The sequence below is a fragment of the Pempheris klunzingeri genome, chromosome 19 (genome assembly GCF_042242105.1).
Source record: "Pempheris klunzingeri isolate RE-2024b chromosome 19, fPemKlu1.hap1, whole genome shotgun sequence".
In the NCBI taxonomy this organism is placed as follows: Eukaryota; Metazoa; Chordata; class Actinopteri; order Acropomatiformes; family Pempheridae; genus Pempheris; species Pempheris klunzingeri.
In genome coordinates, this window is record NC_092030.1 from 17,667,496 (window position 1) to 17,690,435 (window position 22,940).

General features: G+C 41.3%; 1 protein-coding gene across 7 annotated transcripts in view; it reads left to right on the forward strand.

Moving 5' to 3' along the window:
• The window catches only part of LOC139218538 (disabled homolog 2-interacting protein-like), a 124,008-nt gene extending 102,159 nt beyond the window's left edge, over positions 1 to 21,849 (forward strand). For 6 of the 7 annotated variants that reach the window (XM_070850139.1, XM_070850137.1, XM_070850135.1 and 3 more), the window contains 10 exons: positions 682 to 826; positions 2,192 to 2,336; positions 3,608 to 3,844; positions 3,962 to 4,163; positions 5,141 to 5,328; positions 7,709 to 8,582; positions 10,178 to 10,315; positions 15,389 to 15,591; positions 15,681 to 15,768; positions 17,960 to 21,849. In XM_070850139.1, coding sequence (XP_070706240.1) covers positions 682 to 826; positions 2,192 to 2,336; positions 3,608 to 3,844; positions 3,962 to 4,163; positions 5,141 to 5,328; positions 7,709 to 8,582; positions 10,178 to 10,315; positions 15,389 to 15,591; positions 15,681 to 15,768; positions 17,960 to 18,127 — 2,388 coding nt within the window. In that variant the 3' untranslated portion in view covers positions 18,128 to 21,849. The remainder of the gene's footprint in view (positions 1 to 681; positions 827 to 2,191; positions 2,337 to 3,607; positions 3,845 to 3,961; positions 4,164 to 5,140; positions 5,329 to 7,708; positions 8,583 to 10,177; positions 10,316 to 15,388; positions 15,592 to 15,680; positions 15,769 to 17,959) is intronic. The other variant, XM_070850138.1, reaches the window with a different exon arrangement.
• Positions 21,850 to 22,940: the final 1,091 nt, after the last annotated feature.

Here is a 22,940-nt window from a genome sequence, read left to right on the forward strand (position 1 = left end):
ACAGAAGTGAGCTTTGTTCGCGTTCACTGGTCATAAAAATAGGAACACCTGTCGCACTGTGACAGCGCAATGGATTGTGGGATCATTTTATTCCATGTATCATTTTAACTTAACAAAGACAATGGTTTAGTTATTGAAATTGTTGTAAGATGTGGAAAGAAAAGAGAGATTATGTCTTTTATGTTGCTGTTGCTGTTGAATAAACAGGCTAATAGTTACCCGAAACCACCAAACTAAAGAGCTCATCACAACTAAAGCAGGCAGGCAAGACAGAAGAAAGACTTGCAGATGTTATGGCAACTCCAGGCGATTTGGTGAACAGGTGAATAGTGGTACTGTGGTAGATTAGAGATGGGGAGCAGGTGTGCCAGCAGGAGACGACTGAGGGCCACTGGTGGACAGGTGAACACTACAATAATGAGGACATGGGGATGAGTCAGATGAGACTTTGATGAAACCCAATCTTCTTTTTCATTATAACGCATTTATTTTTTACATCTGTATCTTCCATCGTCATTAAAATGAATTCCTATTCTACATCTTTTCATGTGGTTTATTTTCAAATGACTAAACTCTCACTTCAAATGCCAACTGAAGTGTGAATAAACACGTATGATTGCAGGACTTGCAGTTATTTACCCTGTGCTTGCCTTGCTTGTGTCTTTCTGTTTTGTCCTGTAGGACTTCCTCACAGACTTGATGATGTCAGAGGTGGATCGCTGCGGAGAGAACGAGCACCTTATCTTCAGAGAGAACACACTAGCAACAAAGGCCATAGAGGAATACCTCAAACTGGTGGGACAGAAGTACCTGCAGGACGCCCTGGGTGAGCGGAGCAGTGATGTGATAGGAAGTGAAGGCAGAGTTTGGAATCTGCTGCTGCTTTTTCACACATTTCTGTTTGTCCATTTCTTCTGCTGCATGTGGAGCTTCCTTCTTGTTTCGCTTTATAATCTTTCTAATCACCTTTCTTGTCCTCACCTTCACTTTCCAAACATATTGATCAACTTGCCTGTGGAAAATGTTTAGTTAACTGCAGCGTCAGTAAATTAAATGCAGTGGCTAAAGTGCAGTTGAGCAAACACCAGTGGCATGAGAGATGAAATTCAGCAGTCCTGTCATCCCGAAAAACATTTTGACGGCGAGACAACTAAGGGAACTCTGCTGTTGTTTTGGAGGCTTACCATGGGCAACACAATTCACACTGTGAAAGAAAATATGTTTTCGTCTGGCTTTGACAGGCGTTGTTGGAATTCTAAACCACTCGCAGGATCAGCCTTGTAGAAGATTATTATGAGGTTATTGTTTGACCCTCTACTCCCACTTCCACAGTGTTAGTCCAAGGTCAGATCAAGTGTGTTTGTCCGTCTGCAGTCCTGACAATAAGCACTCTGTATGCACCGTGTACTTTTCTCCCTCCCCAATTCAGGAATGCACACAGTGGGAGCTTAATCTGCAAACGGCACACATCCTTCCTGGCACTCATCACACCTTTCTCTGTGTGCCACCTATGTTAATGCTCGACGTGTGCGTTTATGTCGTTCTTTGCATCAGTGTTTTTTTTTTTTGGCTCTCTTTGCTACTACAGATGCTGCCTGTTTCCTTGCATGTCTCTCTCGGGGTTGATGCAGAGAAATGTTGAGGGCTTGTAAATTATGCATCACTTGTGATGTTTTTGGTAGAGTGTTTTTTTGACGTCTGGCTAAACTGTTGAAATCACTGAAACTGCGACTGGGGCAACACAAGGGCATTCACAGGCTCCCTTTACGGGCTGTTGACTCATTGAGATTGTAGCAGTAATGGCATGTCTTTTACACAAATGGAGGTAACAAAAAGGACAGTGTTATTTTTGTGAGTGTGTCCTTGCTTGGCTTAAAGGAGTCTTGTAGGTCTGTCAGTCTGTGTGTTTGCTGTCACAGGTCAAACTAGAAAATGATCTGTCTTGAAAAGTGATCTCTTTCTTTCTTTTTTTCTTTTATTTTTAGTTCATGATTCAGGTTACAAGGACAATATAAAACTGTTCTCAGACGCTTTGGCATCATGTTCTTCCCCCGTCCTAGCTCAGCTCAGCAGTGAATAGTTCTGTCATCCCTGATTTGTTTGTGTCACAGTTACACAAGGAAACACATCTACAAAAACCCCATGTGTTCCTTCATTTCTTTCCTTTTTCTCTCTGTTTGTGTTTTTGCAGGTGAGTTCATCAAGGCTCTGTACGAGTCAGATGAGAACTGTGAGGTGGATCCGTCCAAGTGCTCGTCAGGTGACCTGCCAGAGCACCAGAGTAACCTGAAGATGTGCTGCGAGTTGGCCTTCTGCAAAATCATCAACTCATACTGGTGAGTGGTAGAGCAGCTTTGAGATTCTTTCTTTTATTATTATTTTCCGCATATAGCTGCACACACAAGTATGAGTTCATAACACGTACTGTACTCTTCAAGGCCAGGAGTGTCTTAAGGCACAAAGTGTACCTTTTGACAGTATCCAGAATTCACCATAATTAATGTTCATTCTGCTTCATTACATGTGGTACAATACAAACAAGAATGAAGAACAGCCCCAAAACCTCTTATTTCATGCACTGTCTCCTGGAAACAGACTTCCATTCCAAAGAACTTAATCACAGTGTGAATGAAGGGGCTTTTAACTAGGTTCCATAACAGTTAGCAGCAATTGTCAGTTATGAAAGACGTCGTTTGTTCAGAACTTGGATAAGTGAGTTTTTAAAGCAACTGTAGAAACTAAGAACGTTCTAAAGAGCCAACCAAGGAGTAAAACTTCAAGTCAAGAATGAGACACATTTATCAAGCAATTTACTCTGAAGTGTAGGAGGAACCTTTAAGAACATGTGACCAAGGGATCCCATGGTCAACCACATGTCCACTCACCAGGAATGGCCGTTCAGAGACTAGGACTTTCAAAAGGTTCCTTTTATTTGTGTGAATATCTCCAGTAATAATTAACATGTGAAATAAAATGAGCAATAATCTAATATATTTGTAATATTTGAATATGCATTAATGGAGATCTACAGGGATAGAGTTGCGCTGAAATGGAGACGAGGAAACTGGAGTTGCAACGCAAATCTGAATAATGAGGATTCAGCATCACATTGGCCAGAGCAGTCAACAAAGACGTATGGAAAGTGATTGCAATCAAATCAGGACCAGATTTATTTGTGTTGTTTGCACCCCCTGATAAATGCGTGAAAGGAAAAATCAAATGCAAATAATATGCTAAAGCTGCCCTGCTCTGAATTATACAAATCGCTTCAGCTAACGTGTTATTATTCATCATGGCAAGTTTTTTACTGTAACTTTTATTCTCAAGTTTAGAAGTAGGAGGAAAAGTTGGTAATCTTTCAGTCAAGCCCAGAGCTCCAGAGTGACCAAATCATCTGACCCCAAATTATGGTTTCTGAATATATATGAAGGAAAAGTAGAAACATGACAAAGACTGAACTGACAGAAAGGAACAGAGGACACAAGTTGAAATTTACAACTAAAGACACATTTTTATGTCTTTTCCCTCTGTTTCACACACGATCAGTTCCATTCAAGATCACTCATGGTCCTCTCTTAAAAAACAACTTGTCTCGTACTCTCAACAGTGTCTTTCCGCGAGAACTGAAAGAGGTGTTTGCGTCATGGCGACAGGAGTGCAGCAACCGGGGTCGACCTGACATCAGTGAGCGTTTGATCAGCGCGTCCTTGTTCCTGCGGTTTCTCTGTCCAGCCATCATGTCCCCCTCACTTTTCAATCTGATGCAGGAGTATCCAGATGACCGCACAGCACGTACACTCACACTCATCGCTAAAGTCACCCAAAACCTGGCAAATTTCACCAAGTGAGTGTGTTTTTTTTTTTTTTTTTTCAGTTGTTTGTTTTGATCGAGAGCCCACTTTCACTTACCCAGCTTTTGACTTTGATCCTAATTTCCTTACCTCTCCCTGTTTGTCATCAGATTTGGTAACAAGGAAGAGTACATGTCCTTCATGAACCAGTTCCTGGAGCATGAGTGGACCAATATGCAGCGCTTCCTGCTAGAAATCTCAAACCCAGAGACAATCTCCAACACGGCAGGCTTTGAGGGGTACATCGACCTCGGCAGGGAACTCTCCACCCTTCACTCCCTCCTCTCTGAGGTGGTGTCCCAGATGGACCAGGTACTACAGATGTCGTACTGAATTAGCTATTATTTGGCCAAAAGTGTCTGCCAAGCAAATGCATGTAAATGTCACCCTACTTTACTCTCTCAGATCCATTTTTCTGTCTCTCTACAAGCTTTTACACAGAAAACATCCTGCAGGCAACAATATGCAATAAAATCTTACTAGAATTTAAAGCGCATTTAGTGTTTTATGAGGATTCTGACATTATTCTGAGACTTGCAGAAGAATGGTGGTAACTGATGGTAAACTAAAATGTCATTGCACAGCAAGGCCACCTCCTTGCCTTGCAGGACAGTGTTCCACACTGTGTAGAAAACAATTCAAAGTCAGATATTGCATATTTTTTCTTGTTATACTGAAAAATTCTTTTCTTCAGTTTCTATCAAAATTCTATAGATATTCTATAGATTCATAAAGGATAGCGTGCAACTGGTTACCGGGGGGCCAAAGGCCTTCAATGCATTATCACAAGCTTCAGGATGAGTCACGCTTAACCTACATTAGGATGTTTATCGTACATCAATCAATAATTTATTATTGCATTACATAAACGGCGCACAAGGAGAGAACACTGTGAAGCCTCAGAGGCTGGGTGAGGCATATTAATGGATTTACAAGGGCATTTACATTAGCTCTGGCAGCAGATGGGAAGCTGGTAATAATTAGATAAAGGGCAGATTCATGTTTTTTTCCACCTTACATCCAGCTCTCTGAAACCTTGTCTTTCAATAATTTAGAAATCACAGTGAGCCTGGCTCATACTCCAGTCCATCAGACTGGCCAGCCTATTTCATTATTTAGTATGTTTTCTGAATAAGAGAGTTGATTGCATGGCATAGGGAAAATAACTTGGTCTACAAAAATATGCAAATAACAAAACAGCACGTAACTTAAATCTAATTAATGCCCTGAAGTGGTCCAGAATAATATTTAATTTGGATTAAAACTTAATTGTGTCTTTTTCCTCACAGAGTGCAGCTTCCAAGCTGGGTCCTCTTCCCAGGATCCTGCGGGAGGTAAACACAGCTTTGTCTAACCCGTCCAGCATCCAGATGACACCTGGACAGTCCTCAGAGCAAATGGGCTCACCTCCCGCTGAGGCAAGCTGCAGCATCTCCACTGGCCTGCAAAAGATGGTCATAGACAATGACCTTTCAGGGTAAGACATATTTAAGATCTCATCTAGTACACACATACCAAGATTATTCATTTATGCAGATGACACTGTTTTGTATGTTGAATCATGAATGTAGACTCAGAAAATAATAATAATAATAAAAGATGCAGTGTGAGAAATGGAGGGGGTCAGAACTCTTAGTTAATATGTAGTTTATTTGTGTGTATCATCAATTTAAGTTTATTTTTTTGTGGAACTAATGTATTTTGGTGCTGCAGCTGCTGGCATGGATATCAGCCTTTGTGGTTATAGTTGCACAAACCATAAATATAAGATTATTAATATATTTAAACTGTAGTAGTTCTCCTCCTCTTCTGCATTTTTAAGAGGCCTCATTTACGTCTTTGAAGTATAATGAATATTTATGACTCTGTGTCCAAAGTATGAGTCCTTAAACAGTCCTTAAACCCCAAACAAACACAAAAATCAGTGGCAATTCTCCAAATCATATAAACTTGGAACCTATAACAGCTCACCAGTTTGTAGAAGGTTGCCGTTGAATCCCAGTTTCTCTTGAAAACAGAGAGGACACTTTGGCCTCCACAATCTGCACATATCTGTCAATTCTGCGATTAATCAGTTAGTCATTTAACAGAAAATTAAATGGCGACTATTTTGAAAATCGATCGTTTTCAAGCAGAAAAATTCATGACAAAAACTTTCTGGTTCCAGCCACTTCAATATGAGGATCTTCCACTGTTACTCTGTCTTTAATCATTGTAAATCAATATCTTGATGGATAATCGCTCAACGAATATAACAAGACATTTAGAGAAGCCACCTTGAGCTCTGGAAAACTAAGAAAGACATTTTATAGACCAAACAAATAATCCATTCATCAAGAAAATAATCAACATATTACTAGATAATGAAAACAATCGTTAGTTGCTGCCCTAATACTTATGCCTTCTTGCACCCTGCCTTTGCCTTTACCACCAATACCAGCAGCCAGTTCTTGTCATATTTGATCACAGGTCTGGAAATGAATGAGGAGAGAGTAACTACAGAGCAGATCGGTTTGTGAGAAACAGTTTTCAACATTTTTAGTGGCACAGGACCTAATTGTAAAGCCAACACTGATACGATACACCTGTTGTTCATCCAAGTTGGTGTTTGTTAACATGACGCAGTCAGATTTTCATTCCAGCTCGTTTGCATCAGCCAGATGAAGCCTTGTTCACTCGCCTGTGGCTGAATGCACACTCGGATAGCACTTAGAAAGATTAACATGAAGGCACGGGGGCTGACGAGAGGGAAGATACATGATTAATAGTGAAACAAACTGTGCCTCATAAACAATAGTAAACACAACACCAGAACACAGGCAGGCAGATGAGATCATAGGGTACACAAGAAGAAGATGAGAGACCAGGAAGAAACAGGAAGAGAGTCAGACAAGCTTGTATCATTATGCGAATCAAGGGCCCAGGATCAATAGAACTAATTAAGTGAAGTTCCTATATGATCTGGTATCAGATCCTTCCCTCTTCAATTTATCACAATAACTGTTTGCTCATATATTGATGTGCATGTGTATGTGTGTGTGGTGTATCCTCATCAGCAAGCTGCGAGCCTGAAACAGCATTTAAATGAGCTCACACTTCTCACCTAATTGCTTCTCTTCCCACAACAAGTGACAAGAAAAGTAGGAGAAAGAAAGGGAGACAATGCCAAGATGGAGGAAGGGAAGAAATTGAGCAGAATGAAGAGGAGAAAGGAGTTAGGAGGGAAGGGTAATGGAACAGAGGGAGAAGGACACAGAAAGAGGGAGGAGATGAGCGTGATGTGAATGATAGAGATTATTGGAAGATAAATCACGTCTGTCAAGGTAATCGTCTTCTGGCAATAAAGCCTCCATCTGCCGGCTGAAGGGAAAGAAGAAAGGGAAGGTGAGGGGACGAGGGACAGAGCAAATGAGAGCAGAGGCCACGCGTTCCCAAATCAGAGTCATTTACTACAGTGTCACAGTGTTTGGCAGGTTTAGATTACCAAATGTAAACATGGTTTTGTGACAAGGTATCTTTTGACTGAAGAAAAAGTAATAAGACATAGAGGTTTTGCAGCTACAGCCTGATTCGGCTGTTACTGTTACGAAAACATTTCAGCTGGTTTAGCACAACAGTAGTTTAGTAATTAGCAGTGCCTGTTGTTAATCAAACTTGGCACAGTCTTACTTTAAGTGGCTCTGAAATTCCACTTTTCGATTGTTTTATTCATTTGATTTCTTTGTTCAGTTCTGATTCCGTGACACTGTTACTGCCACCTATTTTGGCAAGAACATCCTTCAAAAAGATTTTTTGTTTCAATGAGGTTTTCAAATGCACACCAGATTTATTTTATGTTTTTGGTTTATCTCTTTCAGATTAGTTGACTTCACCAGGTTACCCTCCCCTACCCCAGAAAATAAGGACCTATTCTTTGTGACAAGGAGCTCAGGGATCCAGCCCTCCCCAGCACGCAGTTCAAGCTACTCTGAGACCAATGAACCTGACCTGGGCATGTCCAATGGCAGCAAGAGTCTGTCCATGGTGGACCTCCAGGACCCCCGCAGTCTGGAAGGTGGCCCAGGTCCCGGCTCCTCAGACGTCCTGGGTGAAGGCCCAGCCTCTGGGGGAGGCTGGTCAGCCAGAGTTCCACAGGGCAACATCCCTGGAGGTCCCACCCTGAGGAGGCCAGGCCAGACCCCCACCACCATGGGCACAGAAAGCACCCCAGGGCGGCCCGCCCAGCTACTAGCCCCCCTGTCCTTCCAAAACCCAGTCTACCAGATGGCAGCCTGCCTGCCCGTGTCCCCTCGCGGAATGACTGACTCGGGCTCAGAGTGCCACAGTTCTGTCAGTTCCCATAGCAACAACGAGGATGGGCCAGCAGGAGGGAAGCACGCCTTCTTGAACCACGGCGGAGGAGGGGGTAGCAGCGGGGACGAGTACACCAGGCGGTCAGGGGAGTTCAACCGCCGACAGCTGTCCCTCACAGAAACGCAGCACCAGCCCACCGTCCCCAGACAGAACAGTGCCGGCCCACAGCGCAGAATAGACCAGCCTCCGCCCCAGAGCATTACTCGCGGCCGCACACCGCCGAATCTGCTCAACAGCGGACCCTACCCCCGGCCCTCCTCTGGCAACATGATGACATCATCACCCGACTGGCCCGGCAGTGGCGCTCGGTTGCGACAGCAGTCTTCTTCCTCCAAGGGCGACAGCCCTGAGACCAAGCAAAGGGCTCAGCACAAACAGGTACGGAACTTGCACGGAGCCTTGGCTGCAACACACACATCTTTAATTGACAGTAATTGAGGATGATATTCATTAGAGCATTATTTAAAACACCTGAAATTACACTCAAAGAAAAGGTTCCTATTACATAACGCCCGTTTGTCTCATATTACGTTGAAGAAGGCTGTGGGGGTGAACTGCACACAGACACTCTGCACATTGTGCCCTAATGAACTACAGTCATTGTGCGAGTAATAACAGTCATTTGCATACAGGCTGCTCATCACTTCACCACTGTTTTACTGGTCAAGTTTAATGGGCTGAGAATGAGGGTGGTGGAGACACGATTAGCATCTTATTAACCAGCGATATATAAACGCTGACGAGTGCACACAGAATGACAGAAAATAGACCTCATGGATGCAAACACAAACAATGTATTGTGTGTGTGTGGTCACGTGAGGTCACTGTTTACTGTAGTCAAGTAACACAAGGTCACAGTAGGAGGTTTCTGCATTATATAAATACTAGCTAGTTGTTTCCCCTTGGGGACTGGCTGAAGGGGGGGGGGGGGGCATCTGCATATTTTCCATAATGCATTGCTCTCCTCTATATGGTGTAATCTATATGGCTGCCTTTAGAATGATTGGCCTACTGATGGCACCAAAGCCTAGTTAAATGTATATGTCAGGGGAACTAAGCACACTCATTTATTTTCATTAAGTCCAGGACCTTAGAGCCAATATGTGTAATTTTTTAATGTAATTACAGTGTCTTTTAAATGATGCTAGAGGCTCGGCTCTAGGGACGCTAATGTCGGTTGGTCACTCCACAAATTGGTCCAAACTGAATTTGTTTTCCCACTCAAGATGAACCCTGGCGATCCCGTTGCCATCATTTGACCAGCACTTTGGTCCATGGCCAAATACCTGCAAAACTAATGACTGAATGAATGTAGGTTTATGTCTTAATTCAGCCTGTCTGGATTAAAATCAGGTTGTCAATTAATTCACGTCAGTCATTAATGAGGGGCCTCGAGCCAACAAGAGTAAAGTTATAATAAGTTTTTACATGTGGGTCAACAAGTGAGCATTTTAGTTCTTGTCGTTTTATTCGAATTCAGCCTTTTCCAAAGTCTTTAAAATCCTACATTTCCTCTCATGTACCTTAACAGCCCACAGCCGCCCTCTCATCTGTCCGTCCAAAAACTGGCAGATAGAAACACACACACACACACACACACACACACACACACACACACACACACACACACACACACTAACTGCTAGTATCCTCCAGGCTGATTTCTGTTTCAGTCATTTAATCTTAGAACATTTACCTGCATTGCTGCTAATGTGACACGGTAGGTTTACACACTTAAATCGGGGCTTTGAAGCGTGTGCTCCTGCGTATGCGTGAGCTTGAAGACTGGAGTGTTTCCATTCCACCTGCTGCTTTCAATCCAGATGAGTTGGTGCATTTCAAGCTTATTTCTGTTGTTTCTGTGCAGTTATTGCAACCTGACCCCCCTTCCCCTCCCTGTCACTTGCACTCAGCTCATGTGTGTATGTATATGTGTGTGTGTGTGTGTGTGTGTGTTGTGTTGGTTTCACTAGGCCCCCTCCCCAGTGAACCCCAGTGCGCTGGACCGCACAGCAGCCTGGCTATTGAATATGAATGTGCAGTATTTAGACCATGAGGGGATGGAGCCCGAGTCACTGAGAAACAGAGAGGATCTGACTCAGGTGGAGAAGGTAACCTGCCTCCTCATCAAACCTCTGATCTTTACCAACCCCCCCCTTTCCCAAACCACCTCAACCTTCAGCCCTGATACTCCCACTTAACTGTCCTTCCTTTCTCTACCTCTCATTAGTTCCCACATTCACCTCCCTCCTTAAAACACCCCCTTCTACACTTAATTATCAGCTGCATTTTGCCCTAAACTTTCCTTTTAAGCTTGAGGTCCCTTCGACATACCCAAATTACCACTTAAAAGTCATAATATGCACATTGCTAACATAATTTTGAGGTAAATAGGGTATATCGTGCGTCATTCTGGCTGTGCATGTGACCGCACAATATTTCAATCTCCCATTTTTCCAAAATTGGCTTTTCAGCGATGTTCAGGCTGTATTTTTGGGATTTTGCCATTTTCACAGCCAGCAGTGAGCTCGGTTGTGGCTTGCAACTGCAGGAAAGGCATAGCAACAGCAATACAAACAGAAAGTAGTCATTACAGTCAAAATAATCGTGTTGCTAAATATAGCAGGCTAGAATATCAGCACGTGCCAGTATGTGAATATCAGGACATGGATTTTTTTTGTGTTTTCAATTAATCTGCAGAAAATAGTGAAAAATACTTCCCTACAGCCAAACCTGTATTCAGATGTCTTACTTTACTCCATCAACGGCCCAAACACCAAAGAGATTCAGTTTAGTGTCCTATATGTTATGAAAAGCATCAAACTGTTTGCCGCTCTGTCCTGAAAAATGACTAAAACTAAAATACTTTTTATATTTGGATGACTTGGCTAACAATCCGCTTCCTGCCTCAAGACACACTTTCTTCATTGCACGATGAGTGAAGCTTCAGAAGCTGATGTAAAACAAGTCAAAAAGCGCTGCATAGAAATGAAGAATAACCTCTAGAAAGTTACTGTGCGGGGAGACTTGGACTTTAGCCATGTTTGATATTGTAATCTTGATGTAGTTAAGTTTAAGTTTTTCTTACTCTATTTTAAGTTTCTTCATTTAAAAAATGACCTCGAAAAACTCCACAACTTTCCCTGCTCTGTCTTACCATCTTTGGAATGAACCTAATACCCCAAAGCCGACGTGTGGATGTGGATGGAGCTTGTGTGCGCTTGCATCTATGTGAGACATACAAACAGAGAGAGTTTTTTTTTTTTTTTTTGCTGCTTCCTCTGCCTACGTTGCTGCTTCTCTTCTCAACAACCTTTACAACCATTCACCCTCAGTTTCGCTTCTATGCTTTGATTGGCTGCCACTTTTTTCCCCCCTCTTTTTTTTTTCCCCATCCATAATGAATACAAACCTGTCATCCTAACATAGCTCACACTTTATGGAAGCCAGCAGTCAAGGAGAGCAACCAAAGAAGGCAATAACTTCAGTCTTAACAAAGAGGCAGCAGCCACCTTAAAATAGCAGAGCAGCAACAAGAGGAGAATTGGGAAACAGTGCATCTTCCACAGCAGCTTAGACACAGGCTGCAGCTAATGGGCCGTACAGTCTTAACAATGCAGGCCCTACTTTAAGCTTCCACCTCCATTTACATACACTGTATATATTCAGTGATCTGTAACAAATTAGGGCGCGCGTTTGTCTCGTTAGGAGTAGACATCGGGACTTAAAATAGAAATTCGAATAAATCGTATCCTCTGCTGATTTAGATGAAATAATGCAATAATAACAGTGCGAGCCTTTTTTTAATTCTTTAAAAGAAGATTTAATTTTCCAGTCAAAGTCCACTGAAAATAAAAAAAATAAAAAGCAAGTGTTTTTGATTACACAGAATATGTGATACAGGAAAGTTGTGCCATGTATTTTCCATCTTGACGTGTAATTTTGCATGAAGTAGAGGAAGAATGTTACTGTTATTAGGAAAGATACAAGTTTTGTTTTCATACTTTATTGCAAGATAATGCATAAAGAATAACTAAATATAAAATAAATACAACCATACAGAAAGCTGTCATATATATATATATATATATACATATATATATATATAGATGTCATATCCATGCAATCATCATATTATGTCATACCCAAGTTGAAAAACACATGCCCCTCTTTAATATTTAAGTGTGGACCTTCAAACTATTTACTCCACCATCTCTAATATTCTTGATTTTTCATTCTTCAGCTCATAACTTTACTGCCAAAAGTAATAAATTTTAGTTGAACTGCTTGTTTTATGGAAGTATTTTTAAGATTATATTACTAACTATGCAATTCCGTTCTGCTTTTATTATTACGCAGACAAAGAACTTATTATATTTGTGATGATAAACAATGTTGTATATAATAACCATGGAATTTCACTCCAGTATTTGGCGTTGTTTTACAGATGAGTTTTCAAATTTCAAAAGGAGTTTAATTTTGACTTAATTGTGTCCTGTGACAGAACCAAGTTCCATGTTGGTTGTGAAATTAGTTTACCTTGAACATGATCAGAGGTAGCAGGTGCAGAGCAGATGCATCTGTTCAAACCCTCCTTTGTCCTGTTCTGTGTTATATTAATATTCAGATGTGTTAAATTACCTGAATTTCAAATGCACACATCAAACACAGAGGTGCTACACTGTATCCTATGTATACAGTCAATAGGACAGTTGTTACAGACAGTTATTTGTCAAAGGCCAATGATGCAAAGGCACAGGATTCTATTTCAGCAAAGCTTGCATTACACTAAATAATGTTAGGCTTAGATTGTTCTCAGGTTTCAATGCTGCAGTTAAATGAAGAGGGAGAAGATAAAAGGTTTGATAGCTTCTATGGTAGTTTGATTTGCTTTAAGGTGACATCCTATGATTTACAGTGATGAGACAGGATGCAGGTGAGAGAAGACATCGTACGGCAGGGGTCAGCAGTTAGGTTAAACCTGTTAGGTGTTTTTTACAGGTCTGTATTTTTCATTTCAGCAGCTTGCACTGGCGCAGTATTGGAGTTTATTTATCACAGACTGTATATAAAGACTGTCAACACATCTCCACTTCCTCACTTGTCCCATCCGCTAACATGGAGGGGGCTGGCTTTATGACCTATACTGCAGCCAGCCACTAGAGGGCGATCCAGATGTTTTGGCTTCACCTTCGGGGAGCTTTTCTTAAATACATTCTATACATCTTATGAGGCCATATTCAATGTGGTTTTAAATTAGCTTTGTACTGACATTCTATTTAAAAATTGTGTAAAAGTTTTAATGTAAGCTATAAAAGAGAAAACCTTTGTCAAGAGGCCAAATATCTCTGTTGGACGGCCAGATTCAGCCCACAGGCCGCTATTTGCCTCCTGCTGGTGTGGTGGAAAACATGGGGAGTACAGAGTAGATGTACTTTGCGACTGAGGGGCAGGACAAAGGCAGTTAAAGATACACTCTCTCAAGGGGATGTGGTGACAGGAGCAGGTGGGTATTAAAGACAGAGAGGAGTGGAAAAAGGGTAGAGGAGCTGATAGATAAATCTATTGGAGGTCACTGTTCCTCTTGGGAAGAGGGTGGTGATGGGAAAAAATGTCCCAGAGGTGGCCAGGAGAGTGACATGAAAAAATAAGTAGAAGGTGACAAGGAAAGATAAATGATCCCTGCAGCATTCTCACTGTGTGATAGTGAATCTGATCATTCAGGTGCTCTGATAGTTTGTCTGTCTTTCAGCTGTTCTCCAGTAGTTATTGCTGAATAATGAGCCAGATCATGTTCAGATATAATTTACAGATAAACTGCTCATATTGTTTAGTTTTAGTGTAACTGTTATATGAATACTATTGAAAGATTGATACTTTGATGTCTCTTAGGGAGTGTTTTTCTGTTGGCTATAACATAGGAGACTTTTGACAGGGTTTGATTGATACAGTCTGCCAGAAAGACCAGGATGCATCAGCCAGGATGAAGCGTTACAAGGCGAACTAAAAAGACATGGATTTAAACAAGTAAAGCAAAGTGATTACACCAAAGTATGATGATGATGATGATGAACGTCATGAGAATGAATGGTAATCTTTAAACTTTTCGTCCAATCCCATCATCAGGTCAGAAAATTCAGTCTGTCCAATATATGACCAAACATACGCAAAACTGACGACATACCCATCAGCCTCAGCTGCACTTAGTATTATGTGCTAAGTAGCTAATGTTAACACTCCTAACTAAACAGCGAATATGGTCGACATCCTACCTGCTACAAATTAGTTAAATTAATATCGTTTGTATGCTCATGTTAGAATTTCACTCCTAGCACCGCTACACAGGTACAAGTACAGCCACACAACGCTGCTAGCATGGCTGCAGACTCTTAGTCTTGTTTCCAAGTCCATAGTTTCTCTCTCTCTGGTCTTTCGGTGACACGCTGACTGACCACACTATCCCTCACTGTTATAAAAAATATGGCTTTTTTTTAAATCCAGAAGAGATTTGATTCCTCCCCCTCGCCTGGAGAAAACTCTTTCAAAAGCCTCTCTAAGGGGTCCAGCGAGAAGTCAGGGAGAGATTTTCAAGGCTTATTTCACAGACTTGACTCCTACTTCACTGGTTGCATCCTTCCCTTTTCACCATCTCTCTCTTTATTCATCCTAAAGGTCCTTTCCTTTTCTTTTTCTTTTCCCTCTGTTTTCTGCCAGTATAACCTCTCAGCAGGTCATTGGTCTCAGAGCCAAACCAGAAGTCTGACTGCAGATGAATTTGACACTCTTTTTGTGTTGCACTGAAAGCTCTGCTAGTATTGATGAAAGCCTCTCCGTGTTTGCAGGAGTGTTTGATTGGAAAGAAAACTGGTAATTTGATTAAAAAGCAAAAAGATTTTTGAGGAAAGTTTTGGAGGGCAGCTGTACAGCTCTAATATGAAAGTGCAATAATGAAAATGGCTCGTAAATTATCTGTGTATTCCCAGAGAGGGAGAGGACGACTCCCTTATCAGAAATTATACTCAGTCTCAGGAACAATGGGACATAATCGCAGGCCTGATTGAGAGATTTCGTCTTTGTTCTTGTCAGCTATGGTAATGAAGAAGGGGACCCTGCTGATAGGGCCGATGATGATAATGACAACCGCGATGATGAGAATCTCCTCACCTCTGTGCGCCTTTGTTCAGTACCAGCAGGAGATCGCGGTGCTGCAGGAGAAGCTGAGGGCGTCGGTGCAGAAGCTGGAGGAGTACGAGGCCCGTCTGAAGGGTCAGGACGAACAAGCCCAGAAGGTGCTGATGGAGTACCAGGCCAGGCTGGAGGAGTCGGAGGAGCGGCTGCGCAGGCAGCAGGACGACAAGGACCTCCAGATGAAGGGCATCATCAGCAGGTGGGAAGGAGAAGAAGCTTTTGAGCTGGAATGAAGCTTTTTGCATCTGCTCTCCTCTTAAGCTTGTGTTCAAATTTGTCCTTTTCCAGGTTAATGTCTGTGGAGGAAGAGCTAAAGAAGGATCACTCAGACATGCAGGCGGTGGTAGACTCTAAACAGAAGATCATAGATGCACAGGTCAGTTTGCTCTTTTACAACACATCGACCTACAGCACCCAGTGTCTATGTTGCTTATGGGTTTGTAGATAATTTCTTTCTGTGCGTTTCAAATTTGTATGTGCTGCCACTCTTGTCCTCTGCTTGAAGAAACAAAGGGTCACTGAAATACAAAGAGATGTTTAATTCATAGCTGTCTCAGCTCTGGCATTGACAAGCTTGAATGGCTGAGCAGAATTTCTCAGCTCCCTCCCACTCTCTCTTATAAAACATAAATTTACAAATGTCTTATGTCGTTTTCTGTCAACATGTAGCTCTTCTGTAATCCATGTGGGTCTTATTCATATAAAACTGTGTTTAAAATCCTTCTTGGAAAACAAAAAAGCGTTTCTTTACAGCGCTCGGCTGCAAAGAATGTTGATTACTGTGATCTAATTGTAAATTAAGCGGAGAATGATTGTGTGGGCATAACTGTCGTTTATTTCGGATTAACCGCTGCTGGAGTGTTTCTTACAATCATCTGTGTATAGACTTGGTAGAATTCATTATATATATGACACACAGACACGTACAAATAAGCACCAAAATGCGATAAAGATTAAAGGATTGTTCCAATCATTTTAAACCTAGAGTCTTATATTTACATATTGTGGGTTCGAAATGACTGGTAGGTACATAAAGTTTTGGATTTGCTGAACTGAACTAAGGAGTTAAAACACCAAAGTCACAGGAGTTTAACTAGCTAAATAAATTACTGTTTTTGTCAGTGGAGTCTGGTGGCTGTTACAGCCGTTCAACGAACAGGATCTTCCAGTTCTACCTTTGTAGGAATTTTTTCTGTAATGTTGTCTGACACTTAGAATAACAATCTGAGCCTGTCAGAGGCAAAAACAAGCTCTTTTAGTGGACATACTTTGACAGGCAAGATTGCCCCAAAGTATTAAATTGCAGCAGTCTGCTAGACCAATTCCAAAACTTGTTGAACCTACCAGTCATTTCAAACTCAAAATCTGTTACAAAAAAAAAAAGTAGGGCCCAGGTTTCAAAAAACAGCCGTTATCCTTGCATGGCAAACTGCCTTTACAACACAATGAGGGTAAAAACAACTATGCTGCAACGTGACATTTAGACAAACACATACATGCATGCATAAGTGATTAATCTCCTTCACGCCTAAAGTAATGAGACTTTGCATCTGCAAACAGACACACCAAAGTAAGGCAATAAGTTGTCTCCCTCAGTAAACAGGCAGAGAGAATGAAAATAAAAAGCTCATTATAAAGACAGGGAGGGAAGCTTGTTTCTGTGGCTCAGCCCACATTACACAATTAGCACAGCGAGCCTCGTACAAGAAGCATTCGTACAAAGAGATTTGGAGGCAGCACATAATTTGTCGCATTCACCAATTTTCAGAATTTTCTTGGTTACAAACAAAAATGTGTCAGTAGCCAAGACCTGTCAATAAGTCCTGTAAAACACCTGTTTTTAATTATACCCCTTGAATTATAATGTGTCGTGGCTTGCAGGTTTACTGAGAGACTCTTTTGTTGTCAATATTTGGTGATGTTACAGACCCGAGTCTGTAACATCACCTACTGTTAATATCCTCTCATCCATGTCTGTGACTGTTACGTCCCTTTGACCACCTCCCATCGAAGTCACAGGCGGTTTCGCTCTTGCAGGGTGTTTTTTGGCATCTAACTCCACATCAAATCATCCTCTCTTTATTTCTGTCCTGGCACTGGTATGACACTTTGCTCCGCAATATTTTCTCATAATTAGGGTCCCCTAATTAGAAACCAACACTGCTAAATTTGTTTTGTTTCGGTCTGCTGATTTCTGACAGCAGGATTTGAAGCTCAGTGGTGTGAAGTTCTTTTTACTAACATTTTTGTGAATGAAACTTGCCCACCAATGGAGCAGAACAGGCAGCCTTATATGGCAGTCCGGGCACATTGCGAATGCTAATTTTTATGTTTGACATGTGCACACCTCCTCACGAACAGATGAGTTCAGATTGAAATAAGCAATTTAAAAGATCTTTGTGCAGTTTAGGGGGTTTATTACAAGCAAGCCTCTTAGTAAAAAGGTTTAGGGTAAGAATATGAAAATATTCTTGCATGAGGCTGTCAGACGACCCCCAATTGAGGAGCTTGTCTGTAAATATAGACCTACAGTAGATGTATCTAACTGTATGCATGTGTGTGTACAGGAGAAGCGCATAGCATCGCTGGATGCAGCCAACGCCCGTCTGATGAGCGCTCTGACCCAGCTGAAGGAGCGCTACAGCATGCAGACCCGCAACGGCATCTCCCCCACCAACCCCACCAAACTGCAGATCACTGAAAACGGAGAGTTCAGGAACAGCAGCAATTGCTAGACAGACTGGCATCTGCACAGAGTGAGCATTGAGTGCCTGTGTGTATGTGTGTGTGTACAGTTATTCAATGAGAGGACGTTTACGTGCATGCATGGATGCATGCCTGTTTGAAAGACTGCAAAGGTGTGTGTGTGTGTGTGTTTTTTTAAAAGCAGACACAGTACTTTTGGAAGACATCTCCACATTTGGACACCAGTGTAGGAGTGAGAACGTCACTCTGGAGCGCCAGCCAGAAGAGGCGGGACTTCAACATGACGGACGAATCACCAAGAGAACAAGATCACCAGACGGCCTTCATTGCGAGGGTGACGGCCAGAGGAGGCGGGGCAGAGCTTGTACATATGAAACTGTCCGTCAGTCAAACACTTTGCCAGTGGAGTCATGCGGTCGCTGGGACAACTCAACACCCTGCCTAAGCCTGGGACGAACCACTATATAACCACACACAGTGACTGCCACCAGACACGGTCACCCCTAGCAACCCTCCTCTCCTCCTCTCTCTCTTTTATCCTTCTCCCTCTTGACGACCGAGTGGTCCCACTTAAAAACAATAACATGCATTGAGGATTATCACTTTAGTTGTCTTGAGAGGATTACTTTCTAGTGCTTTATTTTAAAGTCATTGTTTCTGAAGAACCAAATAGGAGCTAAAAAGAAATGATATTTTTAGTCTAAAACAATCTTCTTTATGTCCCTTTTCACTCCCTGGGTGTGTTCCTGAGCGTCCCGCGGACCCCGCCTCCCCCCCCTCCATCCTTATGTAGTGCACTTTGTGAAAAGCTATTGGTACATGAAACGCCTTAAGTAAGGAACACACCTCGACTTCCCACAGCTCCCCTATTTCTGCAAAAAAAAAAAAGGCACAACTTATACTGTGGATTTGTAAAGGATACAAAAATAAATTCTACACACTTAAATGTATTATGAACACTAAAGTAAATAAATTCTATGTGATACTATATTAATGAAATTTAATATAGATGTATGCATTTTCTTTCTTATATAGAGTATACACACATATCTATATCTATATTTGATAATCTCAAATATAAAAGCAGCCCTTTATTTAGGAGTGAGATCTAGTTTTATTTTTCTTCTCTTACGATGAAAGACTGTAGTGTGTAGCTTGCTTTAGAGCCCTGGAGAAGGAGACCACAACTGAGCAGTGATCAGCACTGTCGCCTCAATCATCCCTCAAATCTCCACGACGCTTAACCCTTTACATACAGTATGCACCGCATATGGGAGACATGTCTGTACATTAGTTCTGACAGTAGTTCAGCTTATGGTAGTTTGCACAACTTGCGCAAGTTAAGTGACCGGTTCCTCTTGCGGTGCTTATCATTGCTCTTACAGACGCAGATCTGCTAAACCCAAGTTTCAATTTTGGTTCGATCTCGTCGCACGTGTGGTCTTCTCACTCTAGTAGCGCAAGAGCTATTGAGAGACGTGTTTAGACACACTCACTCATACTATACACTGGACTGTGAGCCATTGTAATAATGGCCTCCTTAGTAACAACATTTTCTCTCTAACTGCTTTGTTTGTCAGTGGTAATGAAGTATGCTGCATCCAAACTGTGACTATTAATCCTAGTGGCATCATGTCTGTCCTGTTTCCTTCTCTTTGTCTATTTTTCTTACTCCCCTCCACCCTCCTTCATCCCTTGTTCTTCTGAATGTGAAGATGGTAATTCACAGTTGGTCTTAACATGGGGTTTGGTCCTTCTAATCTCTCCTGGCATTGCTCTCATGGCTTCATACCATCCATGGCATCTGTATTTTGTATATTTTTGTATTCATTTTTTTCTTACCTGTAACAGACTGTATACATCAAGTATGAGGCTCTGCATGCTTCATCCTTGCTCTAGAGCCAATGGTAGCACCAGTACCACCATTTTGTTTTCTTCTGTTGCCAGTTGGAAGGTGATGACGATGACGATGAATGGCTTGCTGCAGACATAAGTGAGTGTATCAGGAGGCTGGACAGCCTGGGAAAGTGTAAATAAAATGCTCACACTATTTTTACCTAATGTTAACAGAGCTTTTTGTAAATGTATCTCGTGCTCAAACTCTGCTGTATCATTATGGATATTGTAAATACAAACTAGCTCAGTCAGTCATCTGTCCTCATCGGGTAGAACTATACAATTAAATTAACCTGTCAGTGTTCTCCCTGTTAAAGCTATTGTTTTTGTTGTTTTTTGTTTTGAGTGTAATGTCACTCACCAAAAAACTTTAAGTAGGAGTTCGACTCTTGGGAAGTCGTGGAGGATGCCGCGTTGGTTTCGAGTCCAGTCTCGATGAGATTCACAAGCACAATCCTGTATTTCTCATCAGTCTAGCTCTATGCACTTTTGCGTTCAGTGGTTGGTGTGTATAATTAGCTTTTTTTCTTTATTTCTTTTTCTTTTTTTAAGCACAGCGCCTGTTTCAGGTGTTTAAAAATGTGGCAAAGTTCAATACTGGAGAAAGGGATTTTTGGTATAGCTAATTCACAAACCCACAAAACATAAGGTCAGCTAAACAGCTATTTGGTTTTTACTCCCCATTTGAGTAGAAAGCAATAGCCTAAGACTGAAGAAACCTCTGAGACACAGGACTCTCCTCCTCATCATATCTTATCAGGCATTCAGTCCTTAAACAATGTTGTACAACTACAGAGATTAAAACGAGACTACGTCACTTTTACCAGAAAAAAATAATCCATCTTCTTACTGATTGAATAGTTAAATTCATAAGCAATGAAACTCCCTATTGCTCAATTAGCTTTTGGTATATAAAGTTAGCAAGTTTTAAGCAAACTTTAACTCTTCTTTACCTATCCTATTGTTACAATATCTTAGCATTTACACTGGCTAAGAGGTTGTAAATTTGATGCTAACATTACAGCCATACTTGGTCTGTTGTAACAAATAGATTGGGGTGGCTAATGTGTGTGAAAAGGCACACAGTTTGCTGATTCTATGACTCTTCTCCACTTGTGCCATTGTTGCAATAGCTTATCATTTTAGCTAAATGTAATCACTGTTTCGCTAAATGGTAAACTACTGTTTAACATTTACACTGGCTGAAAAGTTGGAAACTAAGACACTAAGGTCTGTTATAACGAGTTGCTTGTGGTGGCTAATGCTAGCAACTTTAGATACATTTTGCTGTAAGGCTTGTTGTTTCAGTTCACCGACTTTATGACTTCCTAAATTGTGAGCTATGGTTTAGCATTTTGCTGTAATTCGGTAAATGAGTAGCTTAACATTTAGTAGGAGTGGCATCAGAAGTTACATAGTCTCACTTTAAACTGTAGTGTACAATAATAAGTTATCTGGTATAAAGCTGCCATGCAAGTACATCTAAAACAAAGTAAAGGAGACGACACACTAATGTTTGGTTTCTAATTTGACTTCTCAGCTATCATTTCATTTCTCCCATCCATGTTCCCACCTCAGTTCTAATTTTACTCTTCAAACAGCTCAGACGGTCGGACAAAAGATCAAACATATAAAACTATAAATAAAGTAAAAGATGGTGTATGTTTTCTATTATCTTGTAGAAAATACTTTTGTAAGTATGTTGAAAGTATAAAGTATTTGCTGGATTCTGCTTCCTTTGACGACAGTGATAAAACAATAATGTACAGAGGAATTTGTGTTGACAAAATGTGGCTGTGCAATTTATGTACATTTGCAACTAGACCTATTAAAGTTTTATTTAGCTATTTTAAAATCTCATCCTCTTGTGTCTGTCTCTCATAGCCTTGCATGCGTTGTTCTCTGTGGCGCTTTGTTATTATGAAATGTAAATGAAGCTTAATTTGGAGTGCATGCGAGATGAATCACATGTTCATTAAATACTCAAGCAGGCCTAGATAGATGACAAGCAGCTAGAGAGAACATATGCTCAGACTCGAGGTCCAAAGGCAGAGCGGAGGGTATGATGGAGGGATGTGACAGACTGGTTTGAGCACTGCCTACTCCTCAACAAGCCTGACCTACATACTGCCTGATTGTTATTCCCCACAGTGGGTAGGAGAAAGCCTGAAATGGCCTTAACAACAGAAATGGAGGGGATTTTGCAGCAAAATATTCCTCTCAAAAAGCAGTAGCTGTAAAATGAGCAGATTATATATATATATATATATATATATATATAATGCCTCAATTTGTTTACAAGTATAGCTGGAAAGCAGGAGAAATGCAGTGTGAAAGTCTTAAACATTATTATTATTATTATTACTGCCAAGCGTGTGATCGAATGGGGAGAGTGGACCTCATTAAAAGCCAATCCTCATTATGCATTTTAAAGGAAAGCTCTTGTGTTGTTAATTGCTCCCTGTGAGGCACACTTATTCCTTTGGCCAAGTAGAACAGGCTCCCTAAGGCAAAAGGCACCGCATTTAGGCCATCAGACTAATCAAACAAGCTACAAGTCTTACCACTCTGCAACGCTCCCATCCATGACTCAAAAGCATCAAAGAGTAGAAAATATAGCCACATATTAAGCCACTTGTTGATGGCGAGATGTCCTGCCAAGAAGATACACGGTGTGTGCTTTGGATATCTATTTTATACAGTCTGTGAGTCTATGAGGTGAAAATAAATGGAAGGGAATTGTGTAAAAGATGAAAAAGTGAGATGCATTCATGTTCGAGGACAACTGGTAAGCACAAGCTAAACTCATTACGTTTAATGTAACAGTGTTGGACTGTAACTACGTTCTAAAATAGAGACTAAAAACTGAAGTACTGTACTTAAGAACAATTTTGTGGTACATTACTAAGGATTACATTACTGGTATTTGATGCCCCTTTATGGCAA